Here is an 18,392-nt window from a genome sequence, read left to right as displayed (position 1 = left end):
AGCACCCAAATAAGAACAGGAGCTTTAAGTGTAGTGAAGTAATTCAGCAATGTCAAATAGACTTATGAGCAATGATCTTTCCCGAGAAGAGAACAAAAGGTCAACTGAAGTTTCAGGTTCCTTTCTGGAGAGAAAAAAAAAAGGAGCTTTGCCCAACAAGCTGGCAGGCTAGCAAAAGTCAATCGGGAATCATTTTTATTATTAGTGAAAGGGGTTGATTTCTAGACAGTAGACATAAAATTAAAGATATCACGATAGAAGAAACATAAATAAATAAACAATCATGCAGACTGCAAGTAAAAAAAAATAAAATCCTACCACATGTTTCTGCAGTCCGATACTAGACCAATACAAACATTGGAGGGCTGCTCAAGCTAGATACAGAGGTGGGGGATGCGCATGCATGGAGAACCCTAAGTTCGATTAATGTTGACCCACCCATAGCACTAAATCAGACGGCATCCTATGACTGCTACTAATTTACCTTCTTACCCACATACAGATAAAGTATCGTATTAAATACCAACCACACTACGCGGTGTCAATAGGTCTTTTCATCCCAACCACTGATTTTCTTGACTCGGATCCCACCTGGCTATTTTTATCCCACTCAGTGTTGCATCCTAGCTCAGGTTGTACCTCAACTTCATCATCTGAGGAACAATGCAAAGCTTCAGAGGGAGTAGCTTTGAATTTCACATAACAATGCCATGATAAATAACAGGGGTAAATAATCAGACTAAATAAAAAACTTGCCTGATATAGTTGACAGAGAGAATTCAGTCAGGCGTCTTACACAGTCCTTCAATGCTTGAAGTTCAGCTTCCTTCTCATGGAGTTGGGATTGTGCTAAATGTAATTCGGATTCCAGCCCCGTGATTTGGTTTTCTTGTTGTTCAATAAGCAAATGGCAAAGTTTGTTATCCAATTCAGATGGCAATACCCCGTCGCGTTGGTAAGAAACATCATCCGCCCCCTCCAGTTCACAAAATCCTTCAGATGAAACCTCAGCCTGCACAACAGCTTTTCCATTAAAAGAGGCAATTCTTCTTACCTTAAGGCCCGATCACAGCACATTTTCTGACTACTAAGACTGAAAGTACCATGGTTGTTACATGATGGAGAACCAGCCAAGGATCGTGAATTCCTTAATTAATTGTATGATATCCTCGGCAGGGATTTCATCTGAAATAAGATTTGTTCTTGAAATTAATTCTGTTTTGAGTGTAGATGAATGAATATTGATTACTGAATTCTAGTTCACTTGTCCTCTCCAATTCTTCAGGTTTCTCTCCTTTCACTTCCTCTATTTCCATCCTCTTCCCCCCTTCTCTCCAACCTAATTCTTCTCACCTGGTCCTACATCAGATACCTGTAACTTTTGCATGAACTGAGGTTGTATTGTCTTACTATCAGTTTGCAAACTGTTTACCCAACTATTGCTGCATATGACTAGGTGGTACTAGCATGAAACGCTCGTCCAGAATCCACTACCATATGGATAAATTTTCCACTAGAAATTTAATAACTAGACATTTCTAATGATAGCACAACCCAGTGCCCAGCAAGAATGATTTAAAAAACATGACATGATAGAGAACAGAAGGTAGACAAAAGAACGAAAAACACTGGACTTCTGCTGCAACTTTAATTAGTAATGTACAAGCTCCAAGTAAAGGATATCATAAATGTAACTCTAGCATTTCATAGTAACAAGTCAATTTCAGTTTTAGCAAGCATTACTGGAAGCATACGTAATAATTGATTCTCATTTTCATTCTATAATCTCTTATTTGTCAACCAGGATTAAAATGAAATATGGTAGACCAAGCATTGAAAGGAATTATATTATGCTAATGGCCTATAAAAGTTTGGGTGAAATACATAAATTAAAGAATTGGCAAAAGGCTGTTTGAAATTTACAAAAAAATAATAATAAAAAAAAATCCATCTTGAGTCTCCAATGTAGGTTCAGAGAGCTACCGAAGCACACTTTCAAGCATTAAGTAAATTTACAGAAAGGATCGCAGAGGTACTTGAATGACTCACCTTGCCAAGATTTAGCCTTGTTATTTCATGGCCAGAAGTTTCAGTGCTGGACCAGGGAAGTTTTTGCAGTTCAGACTCAAACTCTGCTTCCAGTTGATCCATTTCAAGCACCGCTGGCTCTGGCTCTTCAGTAAGAACACTGCTCGGGCATTCAACATCATCAGCCATAGTAAGCCCACACAATTTCATATCATTGGGGGCTCTATCCACCATGCTTATTCTATTAACCACTAGTTGCATTTGCTCAGTACTAATATTTTCTGAGCTTGTAGCAAGCTGGGTAGATTTTCTTTTATAGAGTTCAGTTCTTAATTCATGAATGGTTTTTGACGTCTCATCCATGGCAGTGCTCAGCTTACTGATCTCAGCTTTCCCAGCAGACATCATGTACATGATTCCAACACCAAGTCCCCGACCAAACAAAGAGCTTTCTGCATATAGAACAACGTAAATAATCATGTCACCATCATTGTTCCACAACTATTCAGAACAAATTCAAACACAGAATTGTAAAAAGAAAATTACTTTCATATAATGTGAACCAACAAAATTAGCACTGATGCAAGTCCACTAAAATATAGGGAAAATTCTTGGAGAACATAGAATGATTTACAGCCATTTGTTGTCTATTTATGAAAAATATATGCCATTAAAACCAACTTTAAACCATCTACTACTAACTAGATGATATTACATCACAATACAGATGCTATTGATATGCCAAGTTCCATAGAGAGCAGACAATACAGCCGTGAACAATGATTGATGGATTTGTGGTTCACCTTCATATAAAATGCTCTTCAAGTACCCGAGCAAAAGGTAAGTTTAGGAGTCCTGATGCTGATTAAGCGAGCACCAAGGCAAGCCAGATACATTTCATTATTATAATCCTTAAAGTATAGTTATGCTCTTGCGGTAGGCAAGATATATTCGATTGAGAATAAATTTTCCTCATGATGTCCAAAATCAATGGCCCAACATTGCTGCAATTTTCTTTTCATCAACATATCAACCATTTCTTTTACATTTTAATAAGGAACTTTAACATGATTTAACAAGTGAATTGAACTTTTTGTTAAATAATTAAAAAGAATGACACATTTCTTTATACATTTAAATTAGAATAGCCCATCAGTGTCTTTACAAGACAACAGACCCCATCTTCAATCACATTTCCTTTTAAAAAAAGATGCGTTCCTAATCACCCTTGTACTCTTAGAAGTCAAGAATCTCTTTATTCTTGAATTATTAGATAACCATCCTTGCAATTTCTATTTAACAAAGCATAATCTAATGCAATGCAATGCAAAAAAAAAAAATGTTGTTGTTCAAAAACCCAGCTCTATCCATTACTTTCTTTAATTCAATTAATTAAATTTGTAGTAAAAACCCTATCTTTGGTTAACAAAACCCTAAATTCAACACGATGGGACAACTGCTCCTTGAATAAACACCAGGCTTTCATTTATTCTGTTCATTTTTCATCCCTCTATCACCTAAACAGACAAAACAGCATTAAAAAGAAATCCACAATTGACAGTCCTGAAGTTACCAGTTCTTTTCTTCTTCAAGCAAGCACACGACTTTCTTCCACTAGTCCCTTTCAAACCACCAGATCTCTTCACATTTTCAGTCGCAAACTTCAATCTACGACACGAAACCCCTGATTTCTCCTTCAAACACGATTTTTTTTTATTCTTTCCTCTGGAACCAGAAGCAGAACTCGAAAACCTAAAAATTCCTTCCTGATCACAATTACTCTCGTATCCGTGACATTCTTTTGTCACCAGCGGAGAGTCAAAAGCAGGAGATTCTTGGAGGTTTTCCTCTTGCTCGCATTTTTCAGATGGTGAATGATGGTTAGTAAAGACGTGTTTGGCTATAAAACCAGTGGATCCTGCTATGGCTGCGGTTAATAGAAGATTCCACATTACTGAATGCCGGAGATCAAAAATAGGGAAAGAGATGGAGAGGTAATTAACTGAATAATACTAATTAGAGTGGGCGGGCCGGCGGGCGGGCAATTAAGAATAAGAGAGGAGAGGCGATGTTAGGTGGCGGAGAGCAGTTTGGGTTGGTCACACATCGCTTCACATGCTTCCCGCTTGTTTCAGTAAATTCAATTTCTAATTTAGAAATTAAATAATTAGGCTCTTATTCTCTACGAGCTCTACCCATTGTAAGATATTAAATCCATGGGATGCCAGATATTTATGCCCGGATAAAGTAATTATTATATCGTAGAGATTCTTTTCTTTATATGCCAATGCCTAGCTATCGTTGGTTTTCTTCTTATAAATGATGATTATGTACATGTTTGGATTATTGTTAAATTATTGTTATTTTGTTATTTTTTAAAAATAAAAATTAAATTAGATTTTTTATATATTAATATTAAAAATAAATTTTATAAAATAAAAAATATATTATTTTGATATATTATTAAAAAATATATATTTTAAACATAACTTCTACTACTTTTGACTAATTCTTTTAAATTAAATGATCTGATCAATTCCTCTCTATTTTGATTATGCATTCCCTCATCATTTCAATTTTATTTCATAATTCTTGTGATGTTGATATTGTTTTAAGAGATGATAATTATTTTTACAATATTTTTTATAATTAATTTTTAAATTAGCACATTAAAACGATTTAAAAATATTAAAAACAATTAAGCAAAGAAATTTTTTTTAATTTTTTTAAAATATAAAAATAAATAGTCTTTTAATAAAAAAAACTATGAAAGATAGGTTAGGCTTTCTCTCTACTCACTCCAAATCTAAAAATTAAATGTGTGTTTGATATTATAATAATTATTTTTCTTTTTATTTAGAAACACATGTAAATAATATTTTTTTATTATTTTTTTAAATTTATTTTTAATATCAACATATTAAATTAAAAAATAAAAAAATTAATTTAAACTAAATATTTTTTAAAACTTTTAGAAATAAACTATCAGTTCCCCAGCGAAGTCATTTGTTAATCCATGTGTTTTAGAATAAAAATATATTAAAAAAATATTTTAAAAAAATTTTATTTTTAAACGATTAAAAAAACAAAAGAAAAATTAAAGCTAAATAAATTCAAAACACGGTGAAAGGGCAAAGAAAAATGCTTGCACTTCGCACGAAAAGTAAATTAAACTTTACCCGAATTCATGGTATCTTAAAGTCATGGAAGAAAAACCCTGCAGTCCAATTGAAGAAAACATGTAAACCAACTTTAGATTTCACACCACCAATATGGATGACAGGTGGAAAATAATTGGTGAAAATAAGAAAACATTATTCATCACAGCATCAACAAAAGGTTTATTCTGGCTACACCAACAGAGGGGCATCTTCTAACCACAAGAACATGATGTAATGAAAGCATCCAGATGTTTAGCAAGCATCCTAAAACATCGTATAAAAGGGGAAAAAACTACTATCCTGTAATAAAACTTCTTTAAGGACATCACAAAGCAGTAAGTTACTGAAAATCAAGTATAAAGATGCACTTTTTTCAACGGTAACTCCTTTCAGTGGAGCTACAGTAGACAGAGATGCTCATCCTTGCTGATAGAAAACAATTTAAACTTAGTGCTAGTCCTTCTAGTTGGCTTCCCTTGTGGGCTCCCAAATAGATTGCTTCAAAGAAAAACTGCACTTGCTTAATAGTGTCATCCATGCAAGCAAAAACACAATCCTGAATGCATCTTTGGAGCTACCAACCTGCAAAATGGAGCAATAAAGGCATTTTCATTGAAAGGCATGGGATCAGAAATTGCAACCAGAGTTGAATAAGTCAATGTTAGATCTTTTCTGTGCAGTTTACAAGCAAGACAAACGCAAACAACACCTCCGAAGCACAGTTCCAGCTTTGATCTAGTATTTATGATAACTTGGTACAGTGTCCATTTCACAGCACCGCAGGAGCTTGATTACAAGCCAAAGGTTTAGTAATCATCGTAGTTCACCATGCAAGTTATCACACATTCAGGTTCACATCCATATTTCAACTACCCGAAGAGCATGCTGTTTCTTAATGATTCAACCATGTGAAATATCATTTTATTTCTTACTGTCTTGTTATCCAACATTCAGCTAAACATCCTTCGTTTCCATACCCTATAAGCAAACTAGTTAGTGATTCAAACACTAAAAATCATTTTAATAATTCCCATCTTGTCATCTCATAATTGGCCTGAAAGCCTGTTCAACAAATCTATGAGCATGCTACAACTTAATTGTTTGACACCGTATGACGCAGACAGAAACACAAAGCAAGCTAGAAATATATAACTGAAGCTGAATATAGTTATCACATAGAACCTTAATTCATAATTTTATTACTGAATATTTTTGTTCAAGTAGTCTGCTTCTCTAAAAAGTTTACAACTCTTTAAATAAAACTAAAAAAATAACCTAAATTGACTAGGAAACTTGAAAATAAAAGAAAGCAATACAAGTTCTAAACAAACAAGGAAAAATACAAGTCATGGTTTCATGCCCTGCTTAACTATAGTCTACAACTACCTTCTCTTCTAAAGGGCACTTCATCATTACAAATACCTGCAAAAGTAGGAATTTGACACCGAAGAAACTCAGCTTCCTCTAAGGCCACAACAAAAGCTTACAGTTGAAGAGGGGGGCAAGAAATAAGCAAAGGAAGAAAAGAAAAATTCCTTCAGTAAAAACTATGGGAAGGATAAAAATCATTTAATTTTTTTATAGCATTTTATTCTTCTAAGAGAAGAGAATAGATTTTTCTATTGCATAGCTTACAAACCCGAGCTTTCTCATTGAGAGATCAAACATATGGGATGGGACTATCCTAGATGAACTTGTACCTTCCACTGAAAAGAAGAAGAGATTTGAGGGATAAATAAATATAAATGGATTAAAATGGATCGACTTCTACAAAGAGATTAACTAATGGATCAATTAAGCCAATGAGTAGAAGTAGTGCCAATTTTATCACAGTGAAAAGAGATAATCAGGTGGGTGACAAGGAAGGTGGACCTGATAAAAAAGCTAAAATGCAGGATAGAAAAACATGGACCATGTCAGTTTTTCAAGACAGATAACCAAGGATGAGAAGGATTGCATCTTCTAGCATTAAGATCCAGCATCACAAAAATGGTGGTCAATAAGAAAGGGTGTGGAATTCTTACACATGAAAAATTACACAAAACTGCCAACAAGTTTAACTCTCAATAGTTGGAAGGGTCATCAACAATACGGTGAAGCATGATGGATAGAACATGCTGTAGTGAAAAAATGTTGTCTTACATAGTCATACTGTATTTCACTAATGTTTCTCGCATGAACATTGTATAGAGCTGTGTCTTTCTAGTTTGCTCCCGTAGTCTAATTTTTTTTTTTTCCTGAATTCTAATTAATCATTTGGAGATAACAGCTTTCCTAGTCATTTGGACATCTCCTTAGATAGGAATCACTTGCTATTTGTTAATTCTACTGTTTTGCATTTTTGTAAAGAAGCAAAACAGAATATTCGATACAAACAATTTCCTCTGTGAAACTTGCATATATAAAGGAATTCAAATAAAACAGTGCACTAACCTTTTAATTGTTTTTCAAGAATAAAAGTACAGCTGTTGTGAACTAGATTAACGTGACATCATGAACATTCTCTTCAGGTTATAAAATCTTAAAACAGACAGATTTGCCAGAGCTAAAGCCCCTTTAATTTCATTTTTTCATGTTTTACTGTCTACAATTTCCCTTGCCTTTTGTGTTGTTCCTGTAAACAAACCTTCAACAAGTGTTACTTTCTCTAATGCCAAGTTCATAGATCTTCTAATAGCACAATTGTCCACAGTAAAACAGTGCAATCTCAATCGCAACTTATCATCAGCAAAGACATAAACTGATGTTTTTGATCTAATCAAGAATCTCAACCAAACTCACGAATCAATGTTCTTAATTAAACATAAACAGTATGCACGAATGACATAAAAAGAAAAAATTCAGAATTTAAACAATGAACAAAAGATCCAGAAAATAAAAAATAGAGAGGGGCAAATCAAGATCAAATCACACTTACCCACAAGAGCGAAATTACCTGATCAATTAGCCTTGTCAGCCATATTCTTTCTAGCAGCTCTTGCATTATCATACTCAAACTTCAAAACATTCTTAATATGCGAAGTATCCTTCACATAAAACATCCTTCCAAACTTACTCTCCTCAATCACCGGAAAATATTCATAAATTACGTTATTCACAACCCAAAACCAGCACGCCCCAAGAAAAACCCCTAAAGCAGCCCCAGCAAAAACCTGGGCAACCGTATGATACCCTAAATAAACTCTCGAAAACATGGTCAAAACAGCTAATGACCATGGACAAAAATTAACAGCCCATTTATTCTTAACCTGAGACAACCCAATTCCTTCAACTGTCAATAAAGTAAAATAAACAGCGAAAAAGAACATGTACTGAGAATGACTAGAAGGCCAGCCATGAGAATCACACATCTCAAGAAGTGCACAGGTTTCAGGTCGGGCTTGTTGGACAGACGATTTGATGATTTCGTTGATGAATTGGGAAATAATAAGGCCTAAAGCGAAGAACATGCAATGGAGTTCACGGCGGAATACGAAGTGAGTGAAGAAACCGCCTAGGCTTATGAAGACAGGAACTAGTGAAACCCAGGCTAGGAAATGGCCTAATCGGTCACCTTTATGGTAGCGTACGTGGGTGAGAGTCACAGCTTTAAGTGGCGGATTGGGCATTTTTTTGGAGAGTTGAGAGAGATTTGTTCTTTGTCTTTGGCGTTTGGTTTTCAGGGGATGTGTGGAGCACGTTGAGAGCTTTTAAGAGGCAGGAAAGATCAATGGCGGAGTAACCAGGAAAGTGGAGACACGTGCGAGTAGTTTAGTTGAACTTGCCAAAAAACCAAATCTCATAAAAGCTCTTTTTCTATTTTAAAAATATTTTAAAAAGTTTAAAATTATATTTTATTTTAAAATTAATTATTTTTATTTTTTTATATTATTTTAATATATTTTTAAATAAAAAATATTTTTAAAAATAACCACATCCATTCTCATTAGGATTACATAAATATATCCTAGTAGAATTTACAACTATATTTAAATATAAATATGTATTAAACTATAATCATTTTAAACTTGATTTCTCATGTACTAAACGGTATTATAAATCTAAAACTGAAAAAATCAAACTGAATCAAATCTAAACTGAAAAAAACCAGAAAAAACCGAGTTAAACTGGAAAAACCGAGTTAAACTGAAAACTAAAACCTAAATCAAACTGATTTGAACCAGTTTTTGTTCAAAAAATAAACCAAACTAAAACCATCAGTTTAAACTAATTTTAATTTTTTAAAAAATTTTAATTTAATTATTTTTTAAAATAAAAACTAAACTGAAAATAATCAACACTAATATTAATCGAATTGTTTTGTTAGAGAAAAATGAGAAATTCATGTTTGATTGTCTAGTCATAAAAAAACGAATTTGATAAAGTAAAAGAATAAATATTTTTTTATTGGATGCTTTGACTACTTGATCATCGTACTTATTTTTATTCTACCTTTTCGGAATTTATTTTGCAAGGAATTTGATGTCAAAGTCAGACATTTCCAGGGATTCCTTTCAATCTCCTCTTTTTATCATGCTATTGAAAATTAGGTAAGAGTAATTCCTATTTAATATAGTTAGTTGTGCAATTATTTTACCATTAAGAGGCAGTTGTTTCTTGTACAAATTGTTTATTAATGTGTATTATAATATTTATTTACAATTTCAACATAAAAAATAGAAACAAAAGAGACAATACAAAGAATGAAATTGGGATAAAATTATGTTTTATAGTGATATATAATATAATGTAACTATTTATATATATTATTTGGTTATGATAAATAAGACATAATAAAATATAAAAAATTATATATTACTCTTAATATATATTGTTATTGGACTTGCAAATCTAAAAAAAAATAATTTGATATTTTTTTTAGGTCAGTTTAAATTAATAATATTATAATAATCCAAGTTATGAAACTTGAAATGACTTGACGGGTTGATCCGAAACCCAAATTGATTTGAGTTTAAAAATAAATTAGAGGAATGATTGACTCGATCTGATTTAGTCAAAAACCTAGATCAACTTGGGATAAAACATGAGTCAAAAACCATTTATTTTTTAAAAATAAAAATACAAATAAAATTTCTTGGTCAGTTGAGATAACCCTCCCGACCGATAACTTGAACCTTTATTTTATGTTGATTTGGGTCATCTCGGGTTAATTCTCTTAACATGTAACCCGAGCCTTATCTTGGATCGATTCTCAAGTTGAGGTTTAAAATTATGATAATAACTATTTTTATCCTTAACTCAGGTCAATGATCAATCCTATTTGTGACTCGAGTCTTGTCTCGGATCGACTCTCAAATCAAGTTTTTAAACTATTATAATAACTTTTTTTATTCTTACACTAACCCTAGTATGTTATCCGAGTTTTATCCCGAATCGATCTCGAGTTGGGTTTTAAAATAATAATAATAATAATAATTTTTATTTTTATATATTTTAATTAAATAATTTTAGAATTGAAAGTTTTTTATAAAAATATTTTATAAATAAAAAATAATGAATGTTATCTCTAAAAACATATATTATCTGTACCTTTTATTTTTTTAAAATAAAAATTCATTTAAAATCATTATAAAAACAATTTTTTTTGATATTTTTTTTTATCTTTTAATCAAACAAATTTATTTTTTCACTGCATCTGTCCCTTATGTCGTCACGGAATGAACTTGTGAATATCCCAGTTGTTCTAGTATATTTACCATAAAATCGCTGCAATTTGTGAAGGGGTTTGTTTATGCTGTCTCATCATTTCTTTTTCTCTCTTCACATTCAAAAACCTCACTGAAAAATAAACGAAAATAGTGGCTGAAGATGGACTAACACCTCACCAAAGAGATCCTATCAAGTCTTCAGGTTTGTCTCTCCCTTCTTTTCTTCCCTCATAAACTACTTTTACCGTTTTCTTAAATCAGTTCCACCGTTCTGTTTGGTTGCCGAGATTTTTTTTTGAAGAAATTCATAGAATCATTTCAACTAAACATATTGTTACTTTGACTCAGCACAAGGATTTATATATATCATTGAATGCTCATTTATTTTTGCTGTGGGTAGTTGGGAATGTTGCGGCGAATAGGAGCCGGCAAAATGCGGTGGCGGTGGGTAAGGAAAGGAGAGAATTGTTGGTTCGTGCTAACGTCTTTGTAGATTGGGGCCCAGTGGCGATGACATTCCTATTGAAAAGGACATGATGATTTATAAAGAGCAAAGATAACATTAATTTCTTGTTATGAAGGTGCTAATTCGTGCAGCATATCTATACTTAGCTTAAGACGATTAAAAGAAAACTAGGGATTTTAGGAGAATGTTCATGAAATGAAAACAAATTCCCCGCGCACGTTGGGTAATTTCTTATAATTTTTTCACACAGCTCAATTGCTCCCAATACCTTTAGCTATTTTAATATTGTTGTTATCATGAATATGCTAATGAGTACTGTGCTAATCGTCAAGGTTGTCTCGAGTCATGTGTATCAATTTCCTTTGGGATGTAATTTAATTAATAGACTGCTCTGTGTCGTATCTGCAGACTGGTATCTTTCAATTCATGGCTGCTCAAGTTAAATTAGAAGCTTGTTTTGCATGTCAAGAGGAGATGAGAAATGTGGTTAATTGAAGTATGACCAATAAAATCGTTAGATAGGTTGAGAGTAGTAATGACGGACATTATTGGAACTGAATTTAGAATTTGATAAGCTCAATGCAGGTAAACTGTTATTATTAGGAGCTGAGTTTTCATATGGATATGTATCTTTAAGGATCAGGAAAATATTTGAAGAACATTTGCTTAATGTTAGTGATCTTAGCATGAATGTTATCCTAAGGAATGTATATATAGAACTTCATAACGGTTCTGGCGTTGAGAGACATGTATCTGAGCACTATCTGTCTTCTGTTTTCAGCCCATATCAGTCCTTTTCATGAACATGTATGCCATTGAAATTTTTTTATGCTTAATTCTGTTTTAGGGTTTTTTACCTCTAAGTTCTTTTGGAATTTGTTTGAACCATCTTTATGCTTGAACCTTGAGGGAAAAAGGTGCAATGCAGAAGCTAGTTGGTGCCCTTCGGGAGCTGAGGTGTTTGCTGTCTAAATCAGAATTCCCTCCTGTTGATGCTGCTCTTAAAGCTGGAGCAATTGCCTTGCTTGTGCAATGTCTCTCATTTGGCTCTCCAGATGAACAGGTACAAAGTTGTTGTTGTTGTTTTGGCAGTTCCTGTAATTTGATGAACTATTCTCATACCTGCTATTGTTTAGCTCTATTAAATTATTAAAAAGAGTTATTCTCCTCAGTTAAAAGGGGTCTGTTTTGGGGGGAGATCTCTATCCATATTAGGTTCTCATAATCTATCGGCAGTTACATTTTTCTTTCTTAAATTGCAATGTATGACGAATGAATGCTCAGTGCTTGTCGGAGAAAGTATTATGTTGCCTACCTGGCCTATTAACAAATTGAAAAGCACATGGCTTCTAATAAGGATGTAAATTCAAACACTGATTCCTATCTTATTTGCAGTTACTTGAGGCAGCACGGAGCCTTACAAACATCGCAGCAGGAAAATCAGAAGAAACAAAAGCATTACTGCCTGCATTACCACTGCTTATTACACATCTTGGAGGTTTGTGATGGTTGGTGTATCCTTTTTAGTGTCAAGAAATTATTTTTTCGCCTTCTTGTCTCAATACTTTATGATATAAGTACACGTTGGTTTCAGTGATGTGAACCCATACTGGGACAACAATATAAGGTTAATCCGAGTGATAATGAAATGCCACTTTAATTTCAATAATTAAAACATTTGTTTCTTGAAATTTAATAATTCTGAAAATTATAGCCTAGTAATTCATGGGTATGTGTGTAAGTTTCTTTCCTTGTTTTATCAGATAGTTGCTTGAAACTCTAGTGGATCAACATGATACTTTAGTTTTGGCATTTATAGTTGCATTTCCGTGTAGAAAAGAGTTCCTTTCCTGTGGCTGCACAGTGTGACAGGCATTGGAAAATTTTGCTGCTGTAGGAGAAGAGTTGAGAAGTGTTTTGCTATCTCAAGGAGCCTTACCACCTCTTGCAAGAATGATGCTGCCATACAAGGGTTCAACTGTGAGAACAGCTGCCTGGGCAGTGATGATCAGCTTCTGCATTTGTGTGCACACATTTGGCTTATGATGCTATCGTAAAATTAGAACCATGTCCCAAAGATTAAACGCTCTTCACACCCTTCAAGATGCTAGTTGCTCATCAACAACTCATAGGCACATCCCCAAGTAACTTCCTTTGAGAGGCTATATGCAGGGATCTAATTTTGTTTGTTGGAAAATAAGTTCCAAGCCAGAATTTGCGAGGATCTAGTGCTTTGTGTGGTGAGATGCCTTAAATAGCTGGTGCATCATGGAACAGTTTTTTAGGTGTGATGCTAGAGAATTCCTACTGTGCAATTTCTAGGAATCCCAGTGCGATGCTGAATGGTACGTCTACTTTTTTTTAAATAGTTTATCTAGTTGCTTTCTAATATCTGGAAGTAGCACTAAGTTATCAATTAGTTTTCAGCAAACACAACACCTACAGCCCAACTCCACTCAGTCATTTATCCAACTGTTATTTTGGTTATCAAAGACACCCAAAATTCTATGTACCAACTAACTTTGTGTTGAGTTTGCATATAGCCAGCATTAGAGTTTCGTGACAATTTCTGCTTCATCAGTTGTTAAGTTGTAGGCTTCCCTACACCAACTTTGAATTTCTCTGCCTTGATCAATTGAATTCCTAATATCTTCAATTAAAGGCATTGGACATGAGCCACTCTTGTGATTTAAGTACGTATTCCACATTCAGGGTGACAGGCACATATTGCATAATGAACATTAAAGAAAGCATCACTTCAAAAAAAATTTGTCAGCAAGTGCATCGTGTGATATATTCATATGCACATCCTTGTGCTTGTGTGTTTGTTTAAATTTCGTTCACAACATAGCTTCAGTGTGTTTGAATGCAGGGACCGGATCCTAAAGCTGCAATGAAACTCATTAGAGTTGATGAGGTTCTAGATGCAATTCTTTGGCACTCAAGGAAAGCGTAAGTGGTGTCAATCAATCATTTTCAGTTCTAATCATCTGGGTTTCTCTATAAAAAGCTTTTGAACTTCCTTTCCTGAAATTTCTCTTAGGGCTCTTTTCTTTAAGCCTTGTGGAGGCCGAGGTCGCTGCCCATGTTTACCATCTGAGCACTATTCTTGGTCTTTTTGTTTTTTCAACCCTATTCCCTCTTCTAATGCTTGTTAAATCTATATAGATCTGACCCTTATGACCAGAGCCATAAAAAGTAAGTCCCAAAGCTTTAAATGATATTGGTTCTTATGCCATTTGAAAAATGGCATTTAGTTGAAATTAGTCAGTTGATTAGATTTTAAGATTTGTTGGCCTTCGATGTTGATCCTGTATCCCGCTGATCATTCACAACTCATTTTCGGTATGTAAGGTGTTGTTCCTTGGCAATCATCTTATGCACATTATACCTTTTGCTTCATGGCATTTACATGTAGCCGGCCTAGAACAGGTTTTACATCATATATGCCACAATTTCCATTCCGGTGCCTGTGATTGCTTGTTTATTTGAAGCGTGTTTCACAGTTTTCCTTTCCTTACTAGTTTCTGAAGAGCCACTTAGAATGTACCAAACAATCAATTTTGTTTCTTGTTGATTAGCTTATTAGACTTTACTTAAGAATGCAAGAATCATGATTGTAGTTCTCTTGCTGCAATTAGCAATGGTTAACTTACTAAAAAATGGTTCTGTTTTTAAGGTTCTGCTATTAGTTTTTTGCCTTTTCTTTTATTGTCCCGGGAAGAATTCTTGGAGAAGTTGTTGTCTTAAAGCTTCATCCTTGTATTTTGTACAGGACAATATTACCATCTCTCCTCTTTCTTCACTTTGCTGTGGGGAATAGTTATCTCATTTCTTGAAACTTTTTTATCCATTATTTTAGAAAATTTATCCGAGATAAAAGTAGCATTAACTTGTCAAATTCAGGGATAAGGAATTGACAAATAAAGTAGCATGGGTAGTGGTGTATCTCTCAGCCCTTTCGGATGTTGCTACTAGTATGCTGGTTAAAAGCGATGCCCTTCAATTGCTTGTACAATGATTAGCATCATCAAATAGCTTGCAATTGCTCATTCCGGTACCCTTCAATTTGAGTTTTTACAAAGCTTTTGTTGATTACTGCTGATATTTATTTATTTATTGATATTTGGGTTTATTATATAAAGCTTAAATTGTGCTCTGGATGTTATCCTATACAGTTTGTTGTGGTCGTCCAAAATATTTATTTTGTAACTTTGAATATAATGTCTTGAAGCTGTGCATTATAATATGAAGAAAATCTTGTGAAGTTGTACATTTACTTTTGCCATGTAGTTACTCTTCAGAATGACTAGTGGAAGTTAAAAAACAAAAAAGAGCTCATCAAAAACTAAACCAAATCTAATACTATGGTCCTACTATTTTGTCGTTTACCATGGGGAAATTCAATGTTTATGTTTATGCCAGAGTTGATTTGGAACTTTACAAATTTGCATTTCCTTGATATTTCCATAATTTAATGGAATAAAAAGTAACCATGTCTTATGTGTCTATGCTCCTTAAATCAGTACAATAAGGCTTTGCTAAATGGATTTGGGATGCTTGCAAACTTATTATTTCCTTATCTTTGGATTATTTGACAAGTAATTTTGTAAACCCCCAGTCTAAAACTGATAAATCAATGTTAGAAATGGTAAATTTTTTATTGAGAAATGATAAATTAGACAGAAAAGTTTTGTGAATCAAAATGAACATTACGAGATGATTAATTTAAATGTCGGATAAGATAAAAATAAATAAATATGTATGTGAAATATTACATAGCAATTAATCACGTAAGTTTTCTGATCAGGTAAAATAATGATTTGAAAGAGAAAATCTTGTAAATTGTGAATGGCTATTCACGGTCGACCACTATGTTTAAGAAGAAAGGGGGAGTTTTGTTGATCTTTACTTGATTTCCACCTTAAATTCATCCATTTAAACACTAGATAAGAGTGAGTAAAGGACCGAAAGAGGGGTGTAGGAGGAATTTGAACTAATAATTGAAGATTTCTTAGAGTTTTGGAGAGCATAAAGTGACGAGTTGGGAGGAAAGAATTTGAGGAAGAAGAAAACTTGTTTTTACATCTTTTTCCTTCAAACTTCTTGTGTTGAAGAGGTGAGAAACTTTAATTCAAGCTTGGTTTGAGTTTATCTTGTGAGTGAAATGATACATTTTAGTTAATAAAATATGTATGATGGAAATTTGAAATTGATTGAATGATTGTTTAAATTGATGAAATTGTGTTTGAAAAAATGATAGAAGAAAAATTCATCTCCCACCATGAGATGAATTTCTGTCAAAGGGGGAAATCAAGGGGAGTTGGGAATTCAATGAAATTGTTATGAAGATTGCATAGAATTGTGGTGGTATAGCTAATTAATAGATAAACAAGATGTCAACATTATTAATTAAAAAGGGAAGGACCCATCATTTGTCCATCATGGAAATTGAATAAGTCTTGTTGATATGGAGGAGTTGTAATTGTCAAAATTGATGAAGAATTTATGTTTGAATGTATGAAGTGAAACATTTATAAAGTTGATGATAGAGTAATTGTACAAGGAAATCCACCCTTACCATAGACAAAGATCTCGACCAACTCTATTTAAAGGGTTTAAAATTGTTGGTTTAGTTGACTTGAAACATTATGTAAAGTTGTGATGATGTTAGCATAAATATAGCTGACTTGAATGGGGAAAATTTCATTAAAAAAATGTGGTTATGCATCAAGTTAATAACTGTAACCTTTTTATTGATTGACTTTCAGCTGAAGTTTGCACTAATAAATAATAGAATTTAAAATATATTTTTTCATGAAAATTGCAGTTAAAAATGTTAAATTTCAAATGGGATGGACCAAGTTTAATCTGGAAAACTGAAGAAATGTAATGCTGGATTTTTGCTGAATGGTTTTATCAATTAACTTGTCGCTGAAGTTTAAACCGGTAAATGATAGAATTTAAAATATATTTTTTTATAAAAGCTATAGTTAAAAATATTAAATTTCAAATGGCGCTCATCTTGTTTAATTTAAAGTTTTAAAACTTTGGATATGAATTAACCTTGTTTAATTTGAAGTTAAAAATTAAAGAAGGGTCAACCTGAATTTTGTTGTATATCACAGGAGGTAGTTTTGAGGGTGTTAATATATATATATATATATATATATATATATATATATATATATATATATATTGTAGCATAACGAGGAAAATAATCTAGGTACCCATTTAAAAAAAATTAGATTTGCCGTAGTGTTGTTATCCTATTTTTCATGCGACTTTTTCACACGAGTCCAGTGAGCGGCCTTCCTAAAGCTGCAGGTTTGGCGTTCTATCATCTATGTTCCCATAGTGCAAAGAAATATTCCCACAAGTTTTGTCTTGAATCATTACTGCGTGCGTAGATGTTTATAACATCGAATCGTGAACGGGATTAGCTGTTGACAGCCATTCTAGCAAGCAATGAGTCTAGCTGAGTTCTATTTAGCGTGGCAGTGAATTATACTTTTAAAAATTTTTAGTTTTAAATTATTTTTTTTATATATTTTTAAATTATTTTGATGTTGTTATATAATAAATAAATAAATAATATTTTAAAAAATAACCAAATCACACACCCTACAGCAATCTGAACAAAAGCTATGAATTTTGATCTAAAGCACAAATCGGAAGACATGGCTAGAATGGACAAACAAGCAAATCAAATACCTTGATGTGAATCGTAGAAGCTATCTGCTGGGATGACTCAAGAAGATGAAAGCTAAAATTCAGCGCTAGCACCATCGGAATTGCATTAATTAGGGATGCAGTTACCATGATTATCATTAATGTAGGGCCAAATTGGGATTTGCGGGAAGATTTCGTGAGTGAATGAATGAGGGTAAAAAAGGAACTTCACAGATGAAAAGGGCAACAAAAACATAATGAAACCGACATGGCCTCAAAACACAAGCGCATTCTATTACTGGCTGCTCCGTGGTATCTTGGACCATTAGTTTAAAAACAATCCAACGGCCAATAGAGAAACTTTATTCTATTACTGGCTGCTACGTGGTTATCTTGGACCATTAGTTTAAAAACAAT

General features: G+C 33.2%; 2 protein-coding genes and 1 pseudogene across 3 annotated transcripts; 1 reads left to right on the top strand and 2 right to left on the bottom strand.

Annotated features, from left to right (window-relative positions):
• Positions 1-229: 229 nt before the first annotated feature.
• LOC133688398 (uncharacterized) lies at positions 230-4,084 on the bottom strand. Its single transcript, XM_062107874.1, has 4 exons — positions 3,602-4,084; positions 2,050-2,480; positions 757-1,012; positions 230-653 (listed from the first exon to the last, which is right to left on the bottom strand). Exons 1-4 carry the CDS (start codon positions 3,978-3,980, stop codon positions 532-534), a joined length of 1,188 nt encoding a protein of 395 aa, XP_061963858.1. The 5' UTR covers positions 3,981-4,084; the 3' UTR covers positions 230-531.
• Positions 4,085-5,322: 1,238 nt separating this feature from the next.
• Positions 5,323-8,931, bottom strand: LOC133689995 (lipid phosphate phosphatase gamma). Of its 2 annotated transcripts, none has more exons than XM_062110123.1 (2): positions 8,107-8,931; positions 5,323-5,771 (listed from the first exon to the last, which is right to left on the bottom strand). In XM_062110123.1, exon 1 carries the CDS (start codon positions 8,795-8,797, stop codon positions 8,129-8,131), a length of 669 nt encoding a protein of 222 aa, XP_061966107.1. In that variant the 5' UTR covers positions 8,798-8,931; the 3' UTR covers positions 5,323-5,771; positions 8,107-8,128. The 2 variants fall into 2 exon arrangements, with proteins under 2 accessions (XP_061966107.1, XP_061966106.1); XM_062110122.1 differs by having other exon boundaries at positions 8,125-8,931.
• Positions 8,932-10,826: 1,895 nt separating this feature from the next.
• LOC133688308 (importin subunit alpha-9-like) lies at positions 10,827-15,476 on the top strand (annotated as a pseudogene).
• The last annotated feature ends 2,916 nt before the right edge of the window (positions 15,477-18,392 follow it).

Source organism: Populus nigra, chromosome 3 (genome assembly GCF_951802175.1).
Source record: "Populus nigra chromosome 3, ddPopNigr1.1, whole genome shotgun sequence".
NCBI classification, from domain to species: domain Eukaryota; kingdom Viridiplantae; phylum Streptophyta; class Magnoliopsida; order Malpighiales; family Salicaceae; genus Populus; species Populus nigra.
This window is presented reverse-complemented; position numbering and strand designations above follow the sequence as displayed.

Coding starts and splice junctions, on each gene's coding strand:
- LOC133689995 (XM_062110123.1), bottom strand. CDS start 8,797: ATGCCCAATCCGCCACTTAAAGCTGTGACTCTCACCCACGTACGCTAC.
- LOC133688398 (XM_062107874.1), bottom strand. CDS start 3,980: ATGTGGAATCTTCTATTAACCGCAGCCATAGCAGGATCCACTGGTTTT. Junction 2,481..3,601: donor CTTGAAGAAGAAAAGAACTG/GTAACTTCAGGA, acceptor TTCTATATGCAG/AAAGCTCTTTGTTTGGTCGG. Junction 1,013..2,049: donor CAAGGCTAAATCTTGGCAAG/GTGAGTCATTCA, acceptor GCTGTTGTGCAG/GCTGAGGTTTCATCTGAAGG.